Source organism: Cyprinus carpio, chromosome A12 (genome assembly GCF_018340385.1).
Source record: "Cyprinus carpio isolate SPL01 chromosome A12, ASM1834038v1, whole genome shotgun sequence".
Taxonomy (NCBI): Eukaryota; Metazoa; Chordata; class Actinopteri; order Cypriniformes; family Cyprinidae; genus Cyprinus; species Cyprinus carpio.
In genome coordinates this window covers 11574192-11597391 of record NC_056583.1, presented here as the reverse complement: position 1 = coordinate 11597391, position 23200 = coordinate 11574192, and the positions used below count along the sequence as shown (strand labels likewise).

At 34.0% G+C, this 23200-nt stretch overlaps 1 protein-coding gene across 7 annotated transcripts in view; it reads right to left on the bottom strand.

Moving 5' to 3' along the window:
* The window catches only part of caskin2 (CASK interacting protein 2), a 48982-nt gene that overhangs the window by 14247 nt on the left and 11535 nt on the right, over window positions 1–23200 (bottom strand). For all 7 annotated transcript variants that reach the window (XM_042767552.1, XM_042767553.1, XM_042767555.1 and 4 more), the window contains 9 exons: window positions 20845–20896; window positions 12162–12259; window positions 10695–10840; window positions 8998–9093; window positions 7412–7524; window positions 3752–3860; window positions 3357–3465; window positions 2384–2478; window positions 310–427 (listed from right to left, as the gene is read on the bottom strand). In XM_042767552.1, the coding sequence (XP_042623486.1) occupies window positions 310–427; window positions 2384–2478; window positions 3357–3465; window positions 3752–3860; window positions 7412–7524; window positions 8998–9093; window positions 10695–10840; window positions 12162–12259; window positions 20845–20896 (936 nt within the window). The remainder of the gene's footprint in view (window positions 1–309; window positions 428–2383; window positions 2479–3356; window positions 3466–3751; window positions 3861–7411; window positions 7525–8997; window positions 9094–10694; window positions 10841–12161; window positions 12260–20844; window positions 20897–23200) is intronic.

Genomic DNA, 23200 nt, shown 5'->3' with positions numbered 1-23200 from the left:
AGTTTTAGGATTCTGAAAGATTTAAAACAAATGTAATTCAAAAAATAATGATCCACTACTTCTAAGTCAAAAACTTGTGCTGATGTCTTATATTTTTCAAATCTAAAAATTTTTATGCTGATAAAAAATATTTTATTAAACACAAAAGAGAAAGTAAGTGTTTTGTACCCCGTAGCATCTTGTGTTGTTGTTATACAAAGAAATAAGGGTACCTAACTAACTTTTATCATCAATTTTGACAATGGTCCATATATTTGTAGTAAATGCTTGTGCAATCTGAACAATAAAACATAGAATTATTCAATATACCTGATCTGCGACTAATGACTTCCACGATGGAAGGAGGGAAGAATCCCACACGGTCAGTGCCTCTCTGACTGTCATGGATGTGTCCTTTCCAACGTCCATCCATGTGCTGCTCTAAGACCTGGAACAGACCAATAAGATAACAGGATATTCAGGGCCAACAGCTCTTTGAATGCCCACACATTTTATAACATTAATAACAGTCTTTGTAAACCCTTTTAAAGAATTTAATAGCTAATGAGACTTTTTCTTTTATTGAGTGGAATTATTTAAATAATCTATGATTTAACTTTAGCCCTCTGTGTAACCTAACCTTTGTGTCATCTAGTTTAAAATAACACCTTCTAACCTTTTTTCCTAACCTCATGGCCTAGCCTGTGATTGTTTCCTCATTTGGCTAAACAATGCTGTAAATTAAGTCAGCTGACATTCCACAAATGGCAGAGAGGACCTGTGTAGCAATGAAATTCAGTCCATTTGACTGACATGAAATTGTGTTTCAAGCGGGCTGGGAAAAAGACACTAAGAATAAATTTGCCATTTATGTACAGTGACTGAGTTGTTTTAAGAGTCTATTCACTACAGAAAACACGCAAATTATGTAATGGTGCAAACACGAACCTTGCATGATTGCGTGCCCAATGTGAAACTGAGTAAATAAATAGACATGAAATATAATATTTAATGTCTTTTTATTTACTATTTCATGTCTATTTATTTACTCAGTTTCACATTGGATTGAATTGAATTTATTCACAACTTCGAATAAACCCAAAATCAATAATAATGCAATATTTCAAATATTGCATTATTATATATTGATTTAGAGTTTATTCAAAGTTTAGCATTATTATATAATGTCTGACTGCTCAATCCTGCATCTGACCAGTGTTATTTTTATACTATAATAGTACTTATTACTTTTTAATTAGCTTTTAATCCTTATATTATATTTTTTTTTTTTTTTTAATTAGCTTTTAATCCTTATATTTCATAATATATATATATATATATATATATAGATATATATATATATATATATATATATATATATATATATATATATATATATACACACACACACATACATATACCTATATATATATATATATATATATATATATATATATATATATATACACACACCTATACACATACATACATTATATATATATATATATACATATACATACATACATATATGTATGTATATATATATATATATATATATATATATATATATATATATATATATATATATATGTATTATATATATTATATATATATAATATATATATATATATATATATATATATATATATATATATATATATATATATATATATATATATATATGTATATGTATGTATGTGTATATATATATATATATATATATATACACACCGTAATGTCTCTGTTATGTCTCACTGCCACAAAAACACAGCAGTCTTTTATGCTAGCAGAGATGGCTGCCTAAAGCTATCTAGACAGACAAGGTGTGAACAATGACATAGCATATGTGCAGCACTGAGCCTTAGGCTGCACTCTACAGTACACGCTCTAAACACAAGACTTTTAGTGGGGGTGACGCACACTTTTATAAAGGCAAACTAGGCTGAACACACGCTACTATAGCACAAAAACAACAAGCTACAGTTTGATTCATTTGAGACATCAAAGGCTGATTGGTGGGAACCTGTTGCAGCATGCTAATGTATTCTCTTTAAGGAATACCAAATTAACTGTCCTCACTTGTTCACGTTACTGCTTTGTCTTGTGTGCAGGTCATAATTATATCAGTTAGAAATATGATATGTAATGCTGTGTGCTGTCTTCCATATTTAAAGCATTCTAAAACCGCTTTCAGCTCTACTGTTACTCCACAAGCATAAACAACTTTGTTGTCGTTTTTGATTCTGAATCAGAATATGGTTTAGTAATTTAATAGGAATGCAGATCAAGGCAATGCTCAAGCACATTGCCAATTATATAGGCCTATTACATAATGCACATTATACAGTATTAAAATAGGACACATCTTATGAGAAACAGTGGGGTGTTTGCTTGAAAAGCCTACCATGATTACATCTCCTGCCCGGATGTTGAGTGCAGTGGGGTCATGGAGATTCCAGTAGTCCTTCAAAGCTCTCACCTGTAATGCTCCACTGGCATCTGATGTCACAAGTCAGAGCAATGAATGCATAAAAGAATGAGAGAGAAAGAAAAACAGTTTGCCTTGAAAATACTCATCAAGTCATCCACTATGGGTTTTAGCAATCTTTGAGGACCTTATATTGACCGAAAACCTAAGAATTCAATACTCAGGTGGGATTTGTTGCAATAAAGAAGTCCAATAAGCAGAATTTAAAGAGTAATGTAAAGTTCAAATACTCTAAAGCACATAGCACATCTCCTGAAATTTTAATGAGGAGCTGAGTCCAGAACAGGGATGCTAAACACCCCTCATCTTCAAACACAGCTCCTTCAGCCGTGTTAGGGCTCGTTTCAAAGCGCACACTTCAAAGACAACAAGCTGCTGGATTACAGGAGGCATAGTAGAAGGGCGCACATCCAGACATACACCTAGACCCAGACACGCAAACACGTAAACAAAACTTTTAGCTAAATCTCCAGGCATGGCTGCTATTGCTATGCCCCAGGACAGTATTTTTTTGAAAATTTTTGGTTTTTTAAAAAAGGTTTTGAAGGAGGTTTTAATGTTATGAACACACAACACTAAACACACTCCAGACAGCTATTGTCTACATCCAGTCAAAGCTAACAATGAACAAAGGCTCATAACCTGACATCAAAGAAAGAAAGAAAGAAAGAAAGAAAGAAAGAAAGAAAGAAAGAAAGAAAGAAAGAAAGAAAGAAAGAAAGAAAGAAAGAAAGAAAGAAAGAAAGAACCAGGAATAGGGTAATAAAATGTATGAAAAGGAAAAAGGAAATGAATGGAAAGGTAAGCAAGTAAAGAAACAGTAAGGAAGCAAGACACATTAAAAGGAAAGGGAAAAGAAAAAAACAACAGGATTTCTAGATTGAGTCACCTCTAAGGAGTTGTTTGATTTCTTTGCTGGCATGTGAAGTGGTGAACTGGTTCACGATGTCCAAGGCTGTTTGATTGTAGGTGTTGCGGATGTTAACATCAATCCCAGCCTAAGTGTCAGAGGGTGAAGGGTTGGATTGATATATGAGGGTTAGTTCAGGTAAGAAAATAAACTCTGTATGATACATCACTGCGATCTGATATGACAGACAGACTCAAGCACTTTACTATGGTAAAGATTATAATTACTATAATTCATACTATTTTTTCTTGATAATAAATCTGACAAATTCATTTGAATTAAATCACATATCTCTACAGTGCATCTTGTGTAGGTACAGAAAATACATACGGTACATCAACACTGTTCCCAATATTTTGTAACCATCTACTTACATCAAGCAATAATTTTACTACTTCCGTTTTCCCGTAGAGGGCAGCCTCGTGAAGAGCCGTTCCAGATTTAGTGGTTCTGTTGATGTCAATCCCAGCTTTTAGCAGCAGTCTAAAAATGAGTGATGGACCACAGTGACACATGAGCCATGCTGTCCACAAGACACAAACGAAATCACTCACATCTTTAACAAACGGTAGAGTCAGATGCTCATTACCATGACATCATCACCCTGACACGCTGATCAGGTCTTATACTGCAAAATATACCATATTAAATGGCTACTTTCCAAATTAATTAATAAATAGATATTGATTTCAGTTTAAATTATATGTGAGAAGAAACAGGCTGTAAAAAGATACAATATGAGAAATATGAAACTAGCACAACTACATAGAAAATATTTCTGTTATGCCTCAAAATCAGCATGAAAAATTGAATAGGGAGTGGGCACCACGTGATGATAGTTAGTTCAAGACCACCAGTAAGGGGTCTAAAGTCATGACAATTTAAAGCCTTTTAGGAACAAAAACAGCCTCTGCAACAATAAATTTTACATTGCGAGTGTCTCTTTAGGATTCAGTATCCAAAGCAGCAGTGCAGGCTACATTTTCCATTTGCCTGTAAATGATTAATTCAGCCAACTGAACTGATTAAAAGCCTGCCTTCCCTCTTTAAAAGAGATCATCCAAATTGTTCACCCAAAAATGAGACTTCTGTCACCTTTTACTGACCTTCATGTTCCAAATCCATAAGATTTTTGACTAATGTCCTGATCTTTCCCATATAATTATAGTGAACAGGGACTGGGGTTGCACCATAAAAGTAGCATTAAAAGTATCCCACACAACTTGTGCACTACATTCCAAAGTCATCTGAAGCTATATGATAGCTCTGTATGAGGAAAGGAACAAAAGTTACAAGCTGCAACTCTCAAATCAAACAGGGTGTTACAAAACATGTGAGAACCTATGATGGCTGCTGTTGGCACATAAATTTTCTATATGTATGACTTTTGTAGTTCATTTCAGAACTTTTCAGTGAATAACTGTTTGAAATATTGCATATATATTGTATGGACTAGTGTTCGACCTATATTGTTTTTTTGACAGCCGATGCCGATATCTTGGAAAGTGGGGTGGCCAATGGCCGATATAATTGTGTTTATTTTAATTCATATTTAAGGAATTTTAAATAATTTGAAAATTAATTAAAAAATACATTTGTAAAATAAACATACTTATACTTTAGATGACAATGTATTTTCCACAAAAAATAAATATTTAATAAAAATATAATAATAAAAAAAAAAGAAGTAAACTGTAACCAACAGAGCACTCAGTATTCTGGGAAGTTTGTGTGCATTGTACATCAGTATGACAGTGGGCAAATGCATAAAGCAGTATAATCTGAAATCACAAATTTAATGTTTAAAGCATTCAATTTCCACAGATCAAATATCACACAGAGAACAAACAATCATGCAGGTCACATGCACGCTTCACAAGATCTCACAACTGGATTCGACTAAGTTTGCAAGGTTTGTGAAATTCAATTTTCATTAGCCATTCAAAGATTTGTTTAAATGTAATGTTGAAATGCATATTTGCTAAATGCTGATGGCAAACGAGAAAGTATTATAATGTTTGCCTTTCTGTTAATAATAATATAAAAGCAATCGTTATAATACTTTTTGTATACATTTGAATTCGTTTGTTTAACAGTTCCATCGGATTATTAGACAGACTTCTATCCATATTAGACAGAACTATGAATGACGACAGTGAACAAGAGGGAGAATGTTAGCACTGTGTGCACAGGCATTGCCTTTCTCAGCGCCATCAAAATAAAGTCCCGCCTCGAACACATTGGCCAAACAGAAAAACCTATATATATTATATATATATATATATATATATATATATATATATATATATATATATATATATATATATATATATATATATATATATATATATATCGGCCTTAAGTGATATATCGGTCGACCACTAGTATGGAGCAATTTAATTTTATTTACATTTTTTTGGTACATTTTGAAGCTTTACCTTCCATTCAATGAGTGGGTGTGACCAATATATTATTTAAAACTTCTCCTTTTGTGTCCGACTAAAAAAAAATCATATAGGTCATACAGGTTTGAAACAACGTGAGGATGAGTAAATGAGGACAAAATTGTGTGAACTATCAGTCAGTGGCCAATTTGCCAATAATAATAATTATTATTCATCTCAGCAAAAAGACAATTAAAACACTTCATTGATTACTTGCAAAATTCTGCATGAATTGTTTGTTTTGAGAATTCAATGCTTTATACTCAGAAGCGTATAGTGGTCTCCTGTTACCACTGTCCAACTTTCCCATGTTTATAAGTTCCAGCATTCCAGAAAGGCAGTGGAGGGGAGAGCTGCAGCGTGAACTTTCATATATGGTTACTGCAAGAGGAGCATGTTGAGCAGCTGACTGGCTGGTGTAACCCTATTCGGCCTCATTCCTATGCATGTTACCATCACAGCACAGCCACAGCCCTCTCATTACACTTAGAGAGGAGGGCAGCCCAGGTCAACACATGCACACCACCAAACATTACTCACACTACACTCATTCCACAACCTCTTCTCTTCACCTCACTTGCTCGACAAACATGTCAACAAAGCGCACAGCCAAAGTCTGCCTGACCGTCAGCTTGACACCACACTACTTTGCAAAAATGGAAGACAACCCTCCTGCTTGAATGCATGTGAACACACATTCTCTCACTCTTATTGTTGCCTATAGAGGTTGCATGTTAAGGCATAATAGGTGCGCTCCTGATCCCGATCAAAACATAGATAACTTACATGCATGTAGCTTTTGGCCAAATTTTAAGATGGCACTGTATGTATTTGTTGTGGATAAGGCAATACTAGTATGCACTGTAATAAGCTCAGTTATGGTCATTATGTTACATTAGCACTGTTTTATTTTAGGAACTCAATTTGAATATAATAATATTCATATAACAAAAATTGCAATAACAATAATGAATATATATCATTATTATTATTGCAATTTTTGTTATATGAATATTATTGTGTATGTGTGCATAATTATTGAAATAAACAATTACCCCCCAAAAAAATGATAATAATATAATTACAATGCTTATTTAATTTAACTTAGAATACAATAGAAATGTCAGTCATAAATAAATAAACAATACAAAACAATAATTATAAATATACTTTATTTCCCACTTAACACTAAAAATAATTGATCAAATTGCTCAAAAACAATCAAAATTGAATTAAACTGGTGTAATTAAAAACTGGATATTTTATCCAATGTTTATGTGCACAATGTATTTTTTATACCTAGTAGATTATCAAGCAATTAGCTTAGCAGCATGCTAACATCAAACTGTTGTAGCACTTGGTGTGGAACAGGGACTTGCTGCCTATGTAACGGTTCCAAATTATTCATGTATGAGGTTCCATGATGGTTAGGATGCGTAAAACACCTACCTATGTCAGTGGTAGGTTTTTAAACAGACTTACTGTACCTCTCCTCTGAAACTATGACATCAGCAAATATTTAGACTGAAAGGAAGATGATGTAGGAAAACACAACAGGATATAAAAGTAAGGGTTTAGTGAGAAGCAGACCTGATGATGTCCTTATGACCATTGCGGGCAGCAAGATGCAGGGGTGTGTTATCCCTGCCGTTCCCCTCTAAGAGAGCTACCACCATGTTACTGCTCAACAACAGCTGGGTTACCTGGAGAAAAGAATTAAGAAACAGTGACGAAGCGATCCAAAACTAGAGCATGTTCAGCCAGAAAGGGCTCCAGTTTTGCCTACTAATGTCTAAACAAGATGTCACTGCCAATTTAAAATACAAGAACGCAACCGGCCTGAGTTGTCAGCACAGGCATATGACATTGTACTCCCTGGCATTGAGAATCTGTCAAATGGAATTCAGTTTCCAGCTGGGGCAGATTCCTCCTGCAGCCCAGCAACTGACTCGCTGGTGTGCTGCTAAATTAGACTCATTCCATCAGCCCAACTCTCTGCAGCATTCGCATTCTATAATTCCAAAAGACTTGGGCGAAAGATTAAATAGAAATAGTTCACCCTGGCAAATCTAGTTTAAGGTTAATTAAAGATCTCTAAACAAAACTGTCATCAGAAAAGACATCTTTTAAAGCCTTTCATCTCCATTTGCCCAGCTTGTGCAGGCAGTTTGTATGAGCTTACTGATGTCCTTTGCCACTGAATGCGTTAATACAGTCTATGCCAAAATAAACAAAGCTTGTTCTAGCTCTGCTATGTCATGAACTCCTGCTTATAATTGTAATAGAGATTGCAGTTTGAAAATAGATTCAGCACTGTAAGATTGCATTGAGACTGGGGTAACTCAGATAGATGTTATAAAGGGCACAGCTATTTTAAATCAGATAAGCCCCAACTATATTGATGCAAAAATACCAATAGTTGAACAATTCCACTGCACCCATGTCATCTCATGTCTGCTGGAAAATACAGTTTTACCCTCTGGTTATATTGTACACACATATTGTTAAATTAAATAAATATCAATATTAAAATGCTGGCTGATGAATAAGCTGATGATTATTTAAATGTTATGGCCGATAACTAACAAATGGTCAATAAATTCTATACTATTTTGTCAAAAATAAAAATAAAAACTAAACCCAATCATTTTAAATGAATTTAGGCATCATTAAATTGTAATGTACAGTTTGATAAATTGATATCCATTTTGAGATTTGCAAAAGATTGCATTTGACAATATTATAAAATTACTGTTTTGAAATTTCTCTTTTAAAAAAGTAATTTTTTTAGATGATGGCAAAGGTAAATTGTAAAAAAAGATTTTTCGAATTTAAAAAGAGAAATAAAACTTCTTGCAGATTATTTTAAAGATTACTGGAGTTTGTTTTACAATAAAATACTATTTCATTTTTATTACTTTAAAATTTCACATTTAATTCAATGTGTTACTCACCGTTTCATTGTAACTAGAAATTTTGCACTAAAAAGTTCATTCTTTTTGCTGTAGTCAGGATCTTTCTCTTTTTGCTATGCCACATTGGCGTGTCTAATAAATGTTTTTTTTTTTTTTTTTTTACTTACAATTCAAGCACATATTAATAGCACTGAGAAGGTATAGTGGCAGGCCAAGTTACAACATCACAAGAGATGTACTGTAATGACACTCTCGGCTTACCTTAAGTCTGCCGAACTCACAGGCCAGGTCCATAGGGGTCTTCTTCGCCTTGTTGACGGCACAGGGGTTGGACTGGTGTTGTAGTAGCATTTCAGACTGAGGGGACACACAGAAACACAGAGATACCATGAAAGGGCAGAGGAGCGGTGTCTGGCTACATAAGGTTTCTGGGATTACACAATAGAAGACAATGTCAAAAGCAATACCAGTTTTTGACTCCCCAAAATGAAAAGCTGAAATAGCATCCAAAAAGGTCAAGGACTAAGAGGGAAAGACCAAAGAAACACAGTTGATTCTTTGTCACATTATTTCCTGTGTCATGTTTTGTGAGAAAAGGTAGCATATTTGGAAAGAGAATACTCTGCATTTCAAGCCAAACAACTGGTCAATCTAACCTGGTTCTGAGAGGTATCATATACATGGCAAAGTTAACTAATTATAAATTGATTTTTTTTTGTTTTTAGACATTGGATTTGAAATGTAATGTTATGTTTTGTTTGGTGGTGTTTTCTTTTTTGAGTGTGGAGTGACACGTCTTGCATTTTCCTTCCTTTTCCTTTAGAAAACATAAAACTGTATGTATCCTTTTTATCTAGCTACCAGAGATCTGTAAGCAGCCTCAAACGCTATATTTTGGTTTGAGTCACAGCACATTCCTAAGTCACTATCAAAGTGCTGCATTCAGCCTTTTTGCTCATTTATTTTGAACATACTACTAAGTGATATAACTAGTGATGCACTGAAACTTCGACAACCGAAAATAATCTGCCGAAAATGAATGTGCAGTTTCAGGTCAATGGCCCTTGCTTTACAATTTCCTTAAGCCATTCAATGTCCATATTAGTCAGCTAGAAAAAATAACTCTAGACGTAAGCATTTTGCTAGATTTATGCACTGTTACACACACACACATATATATATATAATATATATATATATTATTTCTACTTAACCTGCTGTTTTCATTTTTTTTTTTGAAAGTTTGAATCTGTCATGAAAACAAGTTTTTATCACAGCCACCGTTTATATTTCAAGAGTGAATTGGAATAGAAACAATTATATCATTAAAAAGTTTATATAAAAAACTGCTTTGCAGTTTTAATGCTTAAGTGTTGATTATTAATTTAGTTAATTCATTCATTGTTGAATACATTTTCTTTTCAGTTTTCGGCTAAATGAAAACTTTTTTCAGTTTCAGTACACAACTTTTTCCGATTTCGGTTTTCGTTTTTTCGACCCGAGAACAACGCGCATATCTGAGGAAGAGCCATTCACAGGATTTTTGATTGTTTGTGAGGTAAACACAGTTTCATTTTTGTTTGAATTCATTCATATCACATCTGTGTCTCCCACCGGAGCTGCCACTGGACCACGGATCTGATATCACGGTACGTTTGAATAAGACTTTGCTGCATGCCGGAGTGTTATTGTATGTAACACAACGTAGTGTCACGTTAGAAAGTGAATGACGATTGGTCATTTTACTGTCTGTCAGGTGCTAGCTTCACATCTGAGTGGCTTGTCTTAAAGAGGAAGCATAAATGCACGATATGGTGTCATAATCCATTTTGAAAAATATCGGCCACACGGAAAGACTTATCGGCCAATGCTGATATTTAAAAAATTCCAAATATCGGCCGTGGCGATATATCGGTCAAACATTAGTAGAGAATTGTGGAGGAGCAGTGTGCTACATACCACCTCATAGTGTCCGTACTGTGCAGCCAGGTGGAGAGGGATCTGTCCATCTTGTGAAGCCCCATTCACAGAAGCTCCAGCTCTCAGCAGCTTAAGTACAGAGTCAGCCTTCCCCTGCCAGGCAGCATAGTGCAGCGGACGCATACCTACAACAGTGAGCAGAAAACAATTATTTTCACAGTTACTTGTTCTTTTAGACAAGAAAAAAAAGTGCCTTCTTTCTCTGGCGGTTCAATAATTTTTTCTGTTGAAATGGGAAAAATCATGACTACCTAGCTTGTCTATGTTCAGTCTATGCGCAACACAATTTATGTATGTCTCTAATTGTCTTGGAGTATTTCTGTTTGCTATTTGTATAAATTGCTATTTGTATAAATATATTTATAGGCTTTCGACACTCATCCAATTGGTTTTGATGGTACATTAGAGAGATCTTGACTCAAAGATTTGTTGTTCCAAACCTGCATGGATTTATTTATTTCATAGAATGCAAACTGAGATGTTTAGCAGAATGTCCAAATTGCTCTTCTTATATGGTGAAAGTGGTTAGGGACAGGAACATTCGTGGTCACCATTAAAGGTGCTGTATGTAAGATTTTGAATCTACTAAAGCATAAAAATACCATAATATGTTTGCAGATATTTAAGAAACATGCTACGTTAATAAATGTTTATCTGAAATGCTACAGTCCTTTGAAAATGTGCGTTCCGGGACGGAATGTTGTTCATTTTGGTTTGTGAAACCCGCCCACTGCCAGTTTACCCAATTGTATTTTGGGTTACCAGTTGGCAGAAAACACAGCATATTTCATTTCATTCATCAAGTGCACTTTTTCCTTTTTGTGTCGTCAATCTGGCAACCTGCATCAAGTCTGAGGAGGAGGGGCCAGGTGAGGATGGGGCCAAAAAAAAAAAAAAAAAAAAAAACCTCTCCAATATTTAGAATTTGGAATGCAATACCTAGTTCAACCCCTCAGTGTCAATCCTACATACAGCACCTTTAAGTAATAATGAGAGTAAATGGGAAAATCTCTTTAAATTAATTCAAAACTTTCAAAATATTACATTTACAGAACACGAACATAACAGAGATTGGGACACATGGAGCATATCTATGAATTTATTATTAATATTTTTGGCAAAAAAAAAATGCAGTTGCAATTGTATAGTTTTGCATTTGTATTAATGTTTTTGTTCATTCTTTGGAAAAGATTAAAGAAAATAATATGGAAGCCTATATTAGGCCACTTAGGACCATGATCACTTCATACTGGTCTTATATGGCAAAACAAATTTTTGTACTTTTATTTTCAATGTTTATATTTTTCCCTTTATGTCTATATGACATAACCAGAAAACAAAAAGGTACTTTAAAAAGTATATAATAATTATACAAAAGTAAGGAAATGCATTCTAAATGTTTTACAAACTCATTGGCTAGAGGATAAAAATGGTCAAGTGTCTCACCATTACTGTCTTTGATGTCCACGGTGGCCTGTGCCTCCAACAGCAGAGACAAGAGGTCAGTAGTGCCAGTGAGAGCCGCATGATGAAGTGCTGAAAAACTGTAGAACAGAGAAACAGTCCTGAAGGCTAGTCAAATATCTCCTGTAAAATGTTAAAAGCCACTGTATTTAGACCTCTAATATGCTTTTTGGCTAAATTCACAAAGCGTTTGGCAAACAGCAACTATTCCGATGTAAGTAACAAAAGTAACAAACTGTAAACATGAAAAATATAATGTATTTTTATGCCCTGACGAGGCATACTGAATCAATATGTTAGAAAAGGCCTTCATTGATTTTACAAACAGAACATGACAAATATGCATATCATTTAGCAGAAATAAAATGCTCCATCTGGTGTGAAGGAGGGAAGTGTTTGGCCGGTCTGCACTGTTTCTGTTACAGAGTTCAATTGAGTACAACACTGCAATCCGTCCTGACGGCACAGCTAGAGCGCACTGCCCAATTAGCAAATATATCTCTGCTTTCACAGTCACTTTATGACTGGGGATGGTCCAGCTCCTAAAATATGTATGTGTTTGTGGGAACAGATGACTGAAAAATAAATAAAATATTTTTTTTAACATAGTTTAAAAGGACTGAACTCAACCAATGTGGATTAGGCCTAATAAAGCTACATCTTCTCCACGTCTATAAGTCTTGGTCCAAATAAATGTTATAAATAGTGTGCTGTTCAAGACAGATCTAGAGATACATGATCTCTTGAAGGGTTTGTTATTGTAAGTGAAAGAGCTGAATTACAAGGTTATCATTTCTCAAATCTGTGATGACAAGTATACTTAGCAGTTACTAATCTATGGGACAATATGGGGTTGGGTAGTTGGCAAACTTTAAAACAATCATCACACTAAGTTCTAGGAATGGCTATTAAAATATGTCAGTGCAGCTAATAAGTATATAATTAGCTCCCTAGATTAAGCTGACTTTTCCTTGCAGTCTCAGTTTCTGGGGTCTGAAACTGAATCTGGTGGAACTGTGCAAATCCCAACAAACCACTTCTGTCTGAGATGGATAAATATATAATTTGTATTAAAAAATGTATCACAGGAAGAGAATACCAAGATTTCCTTAGACATACTTGTCTCAGAGAGGAAACATCCCTGTTTTTCACTAGCAGCTAGCTTTTGCTTTGTACATTTGTTGTCAGCGTGGACAGATTCAATGATGCTTCAACTGAAGTTGCTCAGTATTTATTTTACAGTTTGAAGGATCAGTTTAGAGAAATTCATTCCCAGTTCATAAGTGTAACTTAACATCATAACAAAATCCCTCTGACTTGAGTTAAATGATGGATGAGACATTCATGCATTTTACAGTGCACTTGTCAGCCTCATTTTACCATAAAAAACCCTAAAATACAGAAATCTAATGGTCTAAACAGAGCTCACACAGTACAGTGAACGGATTGATGAAATGAAACACAGGACATTACTTCTTCAGTGGTTAATATACGTTTGAAATTTCAAGTGTTTTAAATTATGAACTAATTAAATACATTAATATTTAAATATATATTTATACAGGATATATGACATACTGTATACACAACACTGTTCAAAATTTTGGGGTCAACAAGATTTTTTAATGTTTTTGAAAAGTCTCTTATGCTCACCAAGCCTACATTTATTTGATCAACAATTACAGTAAAAACTGTGATTTTGTTACATACTGTTACAATTTAAATGAACTATTTTCTATTTTAATCTATTTTTAAAATGTAATTTATTCCTGTAATGGAAGAAGGGAATTTTCAGCAGCCATTAATCCAATCTTTAGTGTCACATGATACTTAAGAAATCATTCTAATATGCTGATTTGGAGCTCAAAGAACATTTCATACAATCATAATGCTAAAAACTAGTGATTTTTTTCTCAGGATTGTTTGATGAATATAAAGTTCAAATGTTTCTCCAATACCAAAAATAAAGAAGAAATTACCTAGTGTGTATGGTGTAAAATTTTGCAGTCAGTGTGGGCAGACAAATTACCTTAAAAGGTTTTTCGAGGTTAGGAAATGTACGTAAGGTTTCCTGAACTTATTTTATACCTCCTCCAGTCTTCACTGCATTGCTGCAGTGCTCCTACAAGCCCTTTCATGCAGAAAAGACAAACCGACCCCTTTCTCTCATATATGAGCACAACTTCACACATATAATCTCTCAAAGAGACTTTACACCAAAAAACTCCCAATAATGTAGCTTCAGTAGGGACTTGGTTAAAATCATATAAGAGTTTAAAACCAAATGAGAGTTTTGTGAAACTAACAAATAAGAGATGGATGGAGAAAGCTACAGCTAATGTTTTGTTGAGAAGGATGTTTGTGTTTGGTTTGAACTTATGATTAATATGACACATATCTGAAGAATGCTGTGTTCAGTCTACAGTTCAGCACACACTATCTGATCCTCACTTCTTAAACAGCATTCTTAAACACATCAATATGTCACCCTCTGAAAACTACTGTGCATGTTAAAAATATCCCACCGGCATTTGACAAATTATTATATTCTATTCCCATAATACAGATGGCGGTATGATTTAGAGTTCCAGATCTTTTTAAGGAAGGAAGGAAGTAACAGAAAGAAAGAAAGAGAAAAAGAAAAGAAGGAGCGAATGAAAGAATGAACAAATGAATGAGTGAAAGAAAGAAAGAAAGAATGAGGAAATGATACAAAGAAAGAAAGAAAGAAAGAAAGAAAGAAAGAAAGAAAGAAAATGAGTGAACGATACAAATAATGAACAAATGAATGAGTGAAAGAAATGAGAAAGAAAGAAAGAAAGAAAGAAAGAAAGTAACAAGCGAAAGAAAGAAAGAATGAGGGAATTGTGGGAATGATTGAGCGAAATGAGTGAAAAGGAGAAAAAAGATAATTAAAAAAAAGAAAGAAAGAAAGAAAGAAAGAAAGAAAGAAAGAAAGAAAGAAAGAAAGAAAGAAAGAAAGAAAGAAAGAAAGAAAGAAAGAAAGAAAGAAAGAGAAAATGTGGGAATGATACAAAGAATGAACAAATTAATGAGTGAGTAAAAGAAGAAAGAAAGAAAGAAAGAAAGAAATAAAGAAAGAAAGAAAGAAAGAAAATGAGTGAATGATAAAAAGAATGAACAAATGAATGAGTGAAAGAAACAAAAGAAAGAAAAAAAAGAAAGAAAAAAATGAGGGAATGATACAAAGAATGAACAAATGAGTGAAAAGGAAAGAAAGAAAGAAAGAAAGAAACGATACAATGAACAAATGAATGAGTGAAAGAAAGAAAGAAAGAATGAATGAATGAGGGAACGTAACAAAGAAAGAAAGAAAGAAAGAAAGAAAGAAAGAAAGAAAGAAAGAGGGATCGATACAAAGAATGAAATGAATGAGTGAAAGAAACAAAAGAAAGAAAGAAAAAAGAAAAAGAGAAAATGAGGGAATGATACAAAGAATGAACAAATTAATGAGTGAAAAAGAAAAGAAAGAAAGACAGGAGGTAACGATACAATGAACAAATGAATGAGTGAAAGAAAGAAAGAATGAATGAGGGAACATTACAAAGAAAGAAAGAAAGAAAGAAAGAAAGAAAGAAAGAAAGAAAGAAAGAAAGAGAAAGAAAGAAAGAAAGGAGGTAACGATACAATGAACAAATGAATTAGTGAAAGAAAGAAAGAAAGAATGAATGAATGAAAGAATGGAACGTTACAAAGAATGAACAAAGAAAGAAAGAAAGAAAGAAAGAAAGAAAGAGGGATCGATACAAAGAATGAACAAATGAAAGAAACAAAAGAAAAAGAGAAAATGAGGGAATGATACAAAGAATGAACAAATTAATGAGTGAAAAAGAAAAAAAGAAAGAAAGAAAGAAAGAAAGAAAGGAGGTAACGATACAATGAACAAATGAATGAGTGAAAGAAAGAATGAATGAATGAGGGAACGTTACAAAGAATGAACAAATAAATGAGTGAAAAAGAAAAAAGAAAGAAAGAAAGAAAGAAAGAAAGAGGGATCGATACAAAGAAAGAAAGAAAGAAAGAAAGAAAGAAAGAAAGAAAGAAAGAAAGAAAGGAGGTAACGATACAATGAACAAATGAATTAGTGAAAGAAAGAAAGAAAGAATGAATGAATGAGGGAACGTTACAAAGAATGAACAAAGAAAGAAAGAAAGAAAGAAAGAAAGAAAGAGGGATCGATACAAAGAATGAACAAATGAAAGAAACAAAAGAAAAAGAGAAAATGAGGGAATGATACAAAGAATGAACAAATTAATGAGTGAAAAAGAAAAAAAGAAAGAAAGAAAGAAAGAAAGGAGGTAACAATACAATGAACAAATGAATGAGTGAAAGAAAGAAAGAATGAATGAATGAGGGAACGTTACAAAGAATGAACAAATAAATGAGTGAAAAAGAAAAAAAAGAAAGAAAGAAAGAAAGAAAGAGGGATCGATACAAAGAAAGAAAGAAAGAAAGAAAGAAAGAAAGAGGGATCGATACAAAGAAAGAAAGAAAGAAAGAAAGAAAGAAAGAAAGAAAGAAAGAAAGAAAGAAAGAAAGAAAGAAAGAAAGAAAGAAGAGTGCCAGTAGCAGTGATGAATAATGAAATGTTTTTCCTCCACCTCAGCTGCAGGTCCCTCAGGAGCAGGTTTCTCAGTTCTTCCCTGCTGCTCATAAAAGCACAAATTAGCCCTCATGCTAATGTGAGGCCCCCAAATTCATCGGGATGTGCTTTCAACTTTTTTTCCTCTTTCGTCTCTCAAGACTAATGGGACACTCAGATTGAACAACAGCAGCCTGTGCACACACTGTACATACGCAATTAGATTTTACCCAGCATACAGAGCTGAGTGAGTCACAGACACCAGAAATGAGAATTACATAAAAACACGTTAACCAATAATATTCCCACACATGCTGTCCCAAATAGCCTAAGAGAGTTGTTTTAACAAATAGTTTCAATACTGTCCTGAATGTAAGCTCCCAGCATGCAAAGCAGAATGAACGCACTGATATTTTTTATCCGATTATTGTTATCTGCTGACTTTAGTTTTGTGTTGTTTTGATCATCACTGCTGGGTATTTGTTAAAGGTGCCATAGAACGGAAAACTGTATTTACCTTGGTATAGTTGAATAATAACAGTTCTGTACATGGAAATGACATACCATGAGCCTCAAACACCATTGTTTCCTCCTCCTTATGTTAATCTCATAGCTACGCCCCCAACGTTTGCATATACCCACCCATGTTCTATGCCAGCCGAACCTGCACAGCCTAATCATCAGAAGTTCTGCAGGTATTGTGAAGAAACAAGTGAGGATAATAGCGAAAATGACAGAGCATGGAAATAAATTTTGAGTTTCAGGCTGTGCAGGGGATGTGATGTTGTGATGTTGATGGGTTGTATTCAGAAAGGCATGGAAAACAAATAACGCACGTTCTAATAAAATAACGCGAGCCACTAAAGGGACATGGTTAGCTGCTTGCTAGAGGTAGCCTGTTACATTATAGTACGTCAGATATCACTTACCATATAAACAGAGCAAGGAGAGATGACTGAGGATGATTTACAGATCCTGAGCACCACTGACAAGCATCTGATCTTGTAAAATGTGTGGTAAGTATTGCCGCTGCAGTTTACACAGAGCACGTGTGATCGTAAATCTCGAAAGTGAAAGTAAAAAGTGACTGTGCATTCACATATCCCCGCAAATTAATAGCATCTCCATGATGCCCACATTTTATATACAGTATAATTGCCCAACGATATAACTGCGAGAAACGGTATTGAAATTTTTAATTTTTTCCTGCGTTTCCTTCCTGCTGTGTGAGCTACTGAAATGAGCCGCACTATGAAACAGCCAATCAGAGCCGAGCTCAACATATTATTCATTCCAAATAAGGTAAAATCAGACCATTTCATTCTAGGGACAAATCCTAGGGTTGTAAATGGAAAAGGTTTTTTTTTTTTTTTTTTTTTGCCCTTACCTAAGCCACATACTGTACCTTCTATGTAGATATCAGGGAACAATTTAAAACATCATATCAATGGATTCTATCGCACCTTTAATTGGCGATAAGCTCATGTTTTTACTTAATGATATTTGTTGATTGTAAGTTAGGTGAGGTTATTAAAGTTAGGATGGGGGCTTAGTTCAGTTATTGATTGGATGGTGGCAGATCTGAATGCGAGCAGTCGATTGTATGAAAGAGGTGAGGTTTAAGCAGAACTAATAAGATGGTTGGAGATTTTCAGCATATGTCACCAGAAAGAAGTCTGTTTTCATCAAAAGAATATATGACATTTTTATTAAAAATAATAAACATATGCATGAATCAATCATTCACAGTAAGATCAACAACGTGCATTTAGAATTTTTATTTCATTCCAATTTGAAACTAATGCATGTAATATGTTTGTTTACTGAGATTCCAGAGAGCACTTTTCTTGATTTATTATTTGCAGTGTATGCTTTATAAAGGAGTTATTTAAAATAAGAATACTTAATCCAGCTGTTCAGAAGTTATTCATTCAATTAAATCACAAAATATACACATCTATACACGTCCAGTGTTTTTAAGAGTTTAAGCTTTCGGTCTGTGGCTTTCTCTAATAGTCTTAGCTTTGATTTCAAACAGTGCTGGTTGCTCAAAGCAGAGAGGAATCATGGGAAGAGTCATGGGAAAACGAGTCAAACCATGTCATGTTGCTTTTGACTAACGCTGAGATATAGACCACAGAAAATCCATAATGCTGGTAGTTTGTGTCACATATTGAGGAAAAAATGGTAACAAAAAGAATTACAACTTTGTCTCCCAGCCAAGCATCTATGCACTTTCTTTTTCTTTTTTGCACAGGAGTGTGTTATAGCAGAACAGATAGAATCTATACAAACACAACGTGAAAGCAGACATAACCACAGCTAGGTTTAGCAAACAAACACAAGTCAGGACATGGAGCCTTTAATATGCATCTATGCGGCATACAGTAATCGAAAAGTAAAAAAAAAAAAAAAAAAAAATATATATATATATATATATATATATATATATATATATATATAGGCAAGTTTCTACACTCATTGGGATGCATTTTTTTTATTGTTTAACAGGCAAGTCATGGTTTTTGAACAGGAGTTTGTATTGTAAGAATTAGGGCCGTCAAATCATGACTTACCTGTAAGTTCAGTATTTACTCAAATAAATATCATATTAGAATTCTCCATTTTACCTATACAGTGCACTATATCATATGCCAGACATATTGTAATGTTGTCCGAATTCTGTAGTGAACAATTTCATGTCCTATATACTCTAGTTTACAATATACATTATAATTGCCGTAATACACTGATGAGTGGCTAAAACTAAATAAATTTAAAAAAAAAATAACCCAACCCTTTAATTAATCATTAATTTGTTTAAAAAAAAAAAAAAAACATTTAAATGCAGCAAGGCAAAATTATACAGATAATTTTCTAATGAGTGATTAAACCTACCTTAATGCCTAGTATTTTATCTTTCCTCACTAATTAATTTACTTGTTGAACATTATTGTTCCTGCAGAAGACTCTACACAGAGGAAATGATAATTAGTTGATAAGTCAAATATTCAGTAATGTCCTACAGGTAATATATTCTTCTATGTTTAATTAATTCCTGTTATTGATAACTTCATTACTGCTACAGGGACTGATAAGGAGGCATCTTTTCTCTGAGTGCAGAAACAATGCATAGATTGTTGTAGAGTTTCAAAATACTTATATAAAAAAAAAAACTATTTTTTTTAAATGCATGTTTGTTCATATATGCTGATTCTAGTTTGACAGATGTTTCATTATTTTACAATTATTAATAGAGTTAAACAATAATAATATATAGGTTAAATAATAACTAATAATGAAAATATAAATAGGTGTTTTTTCCATATTCATATTTTTGTGACAATTCATTTTAAACAAGATTGTTAAGGGTTTTGGAATTAAATAAGTGTTGACTAGCAATGGCACCGGAAAGCATAGACCACCTTCTAGTAAAACAGAAGGACGTCAACATGACACAGCGCATTTCCTGTGTTTAAACAGGTGAAACACACGCAAAGTTCTGATGAGTCAAAGGTGCACATAAATGTGACTTTGTCTAGCTGTGTCTGATGTACTCTGTTTGCTTCAGTCTGCTCCTCACCTTTAAACATGAAAAATTCATAAATTTGAGAATTTTTTTAATTTTTAAAAATGTAAAGAGGACAGGTTTGGCTGACTCACAAAACAACCCACCAAAATATTATAATTCCTGTATATTTCCCTTGTGCTGTGCTGAAAATCCTTTACCTAATTTGGTGTTCTTGGTCAAAAATGACCAGCCTTTTAAAAATTGCTTGTAAATTTCACATTTTGCTATATTATCCACAAATTCAGTCTTTCTGTCAGCTTGTTTTCTTTCAGTAAGCTGATGTTTTGTTTTTCTTTTAGGAAACTGACTGGTCATAGGCTGCATTGATCTGAGCTTATGCACCTTTATAATAAAAAGCTTTATTTTTAGTCCAACACATTAACTATCACCTTAAGGAAAAAGAAAATCTTCTAAATACAGTATGTGGAAAACAAGGAAATATATATAGTTTCCTTGTTCTCCACAATTTGGACTGACCATATGGAACTTACCCATCTTGGTCTTGGTAGTTCACATTCAGCCTCTTTGTGGAGCCCAGCAACTCTAGGAAAACAGATGGAAATAAAAGTCAGGACATGATGTGATGTTTTGAACAAATCAGTCAGCTGCTGATCCCTCCATTAGAGAGGTATGAGGCATGATGATATTATGGCATGAAAGCACTTGTTTCAAACTTTCAACAGGCAATTGTTGAAGGTTATGGCACAACATATATTGAAGGTTATGTCATGTTATTTTTTTTTCTCTGTAAGTAACAAAACATTCATTATGTGCATATTTTGTCATCTGAACAATATTAATATGTAAACGCATGCTTTTTTTAATATAACTTTTTTGCATATCAACTCCGTTCAAAAAAGTATTAAAAGGGATACTTAAAATGATAATTCTGTCATTATATTCTCACACTCTTTCCACACCTTCATGCTTTGAATATAAGAATCTTCACAGTTCTTTTTCATAAAATGACAGTTCATTGTCGTAAATTTCATTTTTAAGTGAACTATCGCTTTAATTGAGGCTCCTTTAATGAGATCAAGCAAATGTCTTCAGCTGGTCTCATTATTTAATCCTTCCAAATAACACTCTCCTGCAGTGTTCCTAACAATCCAAATTAGAAAGGACTTTTCTGAATAAACTTTTCCATGTAGACAGTAAGGACAAGAGCAAAAAAGTGGTTTGCGTTTGCTGTTTTACATCGAGAGTGACCACAAATAACTTTAATGCTAAATGACATAGAACTCGAAAATAAATGTTCCTAGTTTTCGTTTTTTGGAACGTATAAATGCAGACATGTGAAGTGATACAAACAGGGAAAAGTCCCAATGCTATAGGACTCTTATTATCAGAATCAAAAAAAACACTCCTCCACCAATCAGATTACAGGCCTTCTATAATGTAAGTTAGAATGTTCTAATGATGTGGAGAGGAAAAAGAAAATTAAAGTAGAATATTTATGGAATAAAGAGCAGCTTTGTAAGCATTGTAAACATCAAAAAAATATATAAAACTCTGAAAGATTTTTCACTCCACCTGTCCCTAAAGAAAAAATGTCATCCAAGTCACTAAGTAAAGAGTGATGAATAGTCAGTGACAGTAGACAAGTCTGTCCTCTAAACAACACAGAGCTGTGTCATTGTTTAAAACAAGTTCTAAACTGCACAGCATCTGACCTCTTTCATCTCAAACAAACATAGAAATGAAGAGTCTTAACTGCAAATGTAGGCTGTTTTCTTACCTGTCAATACACACACAGCTGCCTGTCCCATTTTGACTTTAAATACCAAAAACCTAATCTTTTCTTTTTGTTCTTACATCCTCTACACACCAATCATTCATACCTGCTCAGAAAATCCTCCATCCAATGTATATATCTAAATCTATCACCCTCACAAAAGATCCTCTTTCCTGCTCCAAATCAGAGAAAACTATAAGAAATTGGATCTAGAACTATTTGTTCCCTCCAGCAAAGTGGGAGCCATAACGATGCAATGAATTTCTGCCCCCACATCTTCTGGATTAAAACCAATCAGAAAAAAGTATTTCACTCCTGTATTTAGGAGAGTGAAAAGGCCTTTCATGGTTGACTGCTAAAGACAAAGAAAGAATGTAAAGATGTGTATAGTACAGGTGCATCTCAAATTAGAATGTCGTGGAAAAGTTCATTTCAGTAATTCAACTCAAATTGTGAAACCGGTGTATTAAATAAATTCAGTGCACACAGACTGAAGTAGTTTAAGTCTTTGGTTCTTTTAATTGTGATGATTTTGGCTCACATTTAACAAAAACCGACCAACAAATTAGAATACTTAAGAGTACATGTACTCAATACTTGGTAGGGGCTCCTTTTGCTTTAATTGCTGCCTCAATTCAGCGTGGCATGGAGGTGATCAGTTTGTGGCACTGCTGAGGTGGTATGGAAGCCCAGGTTTCTTTGGACAGTGGCCTTCAGCTCATCTGCATTTTTTGGTTTTGTTTCTCATTTTCCTCTCAACAATATCCCATAGATTCTCTCTGGGGTTCAGGTCTGGTGAGTTTGCTGGCCAGTCAAGCACACCAACACCATGGTCATTTAACCAACTTTTGGTGCTTTTGGTAGTGTGGGCAGGTGCCAAATCCTGCTGGAAAATGAAATCAGCATCTTCAAAAAGCTGGTCAGCAGAAGGAAGCATGAAGTGCTCCAAAATTTCTTGGTAAACGGGTGCAGTGACTTTGTTTTCAAAAAACACAATGGACCAACACCAGCAGATGACATTGCACCCCAAATCATTACAGACTGATCTGAGTTTACACTGGACTTCAAGCAACTTGGGCTATGAGCTTCTCCACCCTTCTTCCAGACTCTAG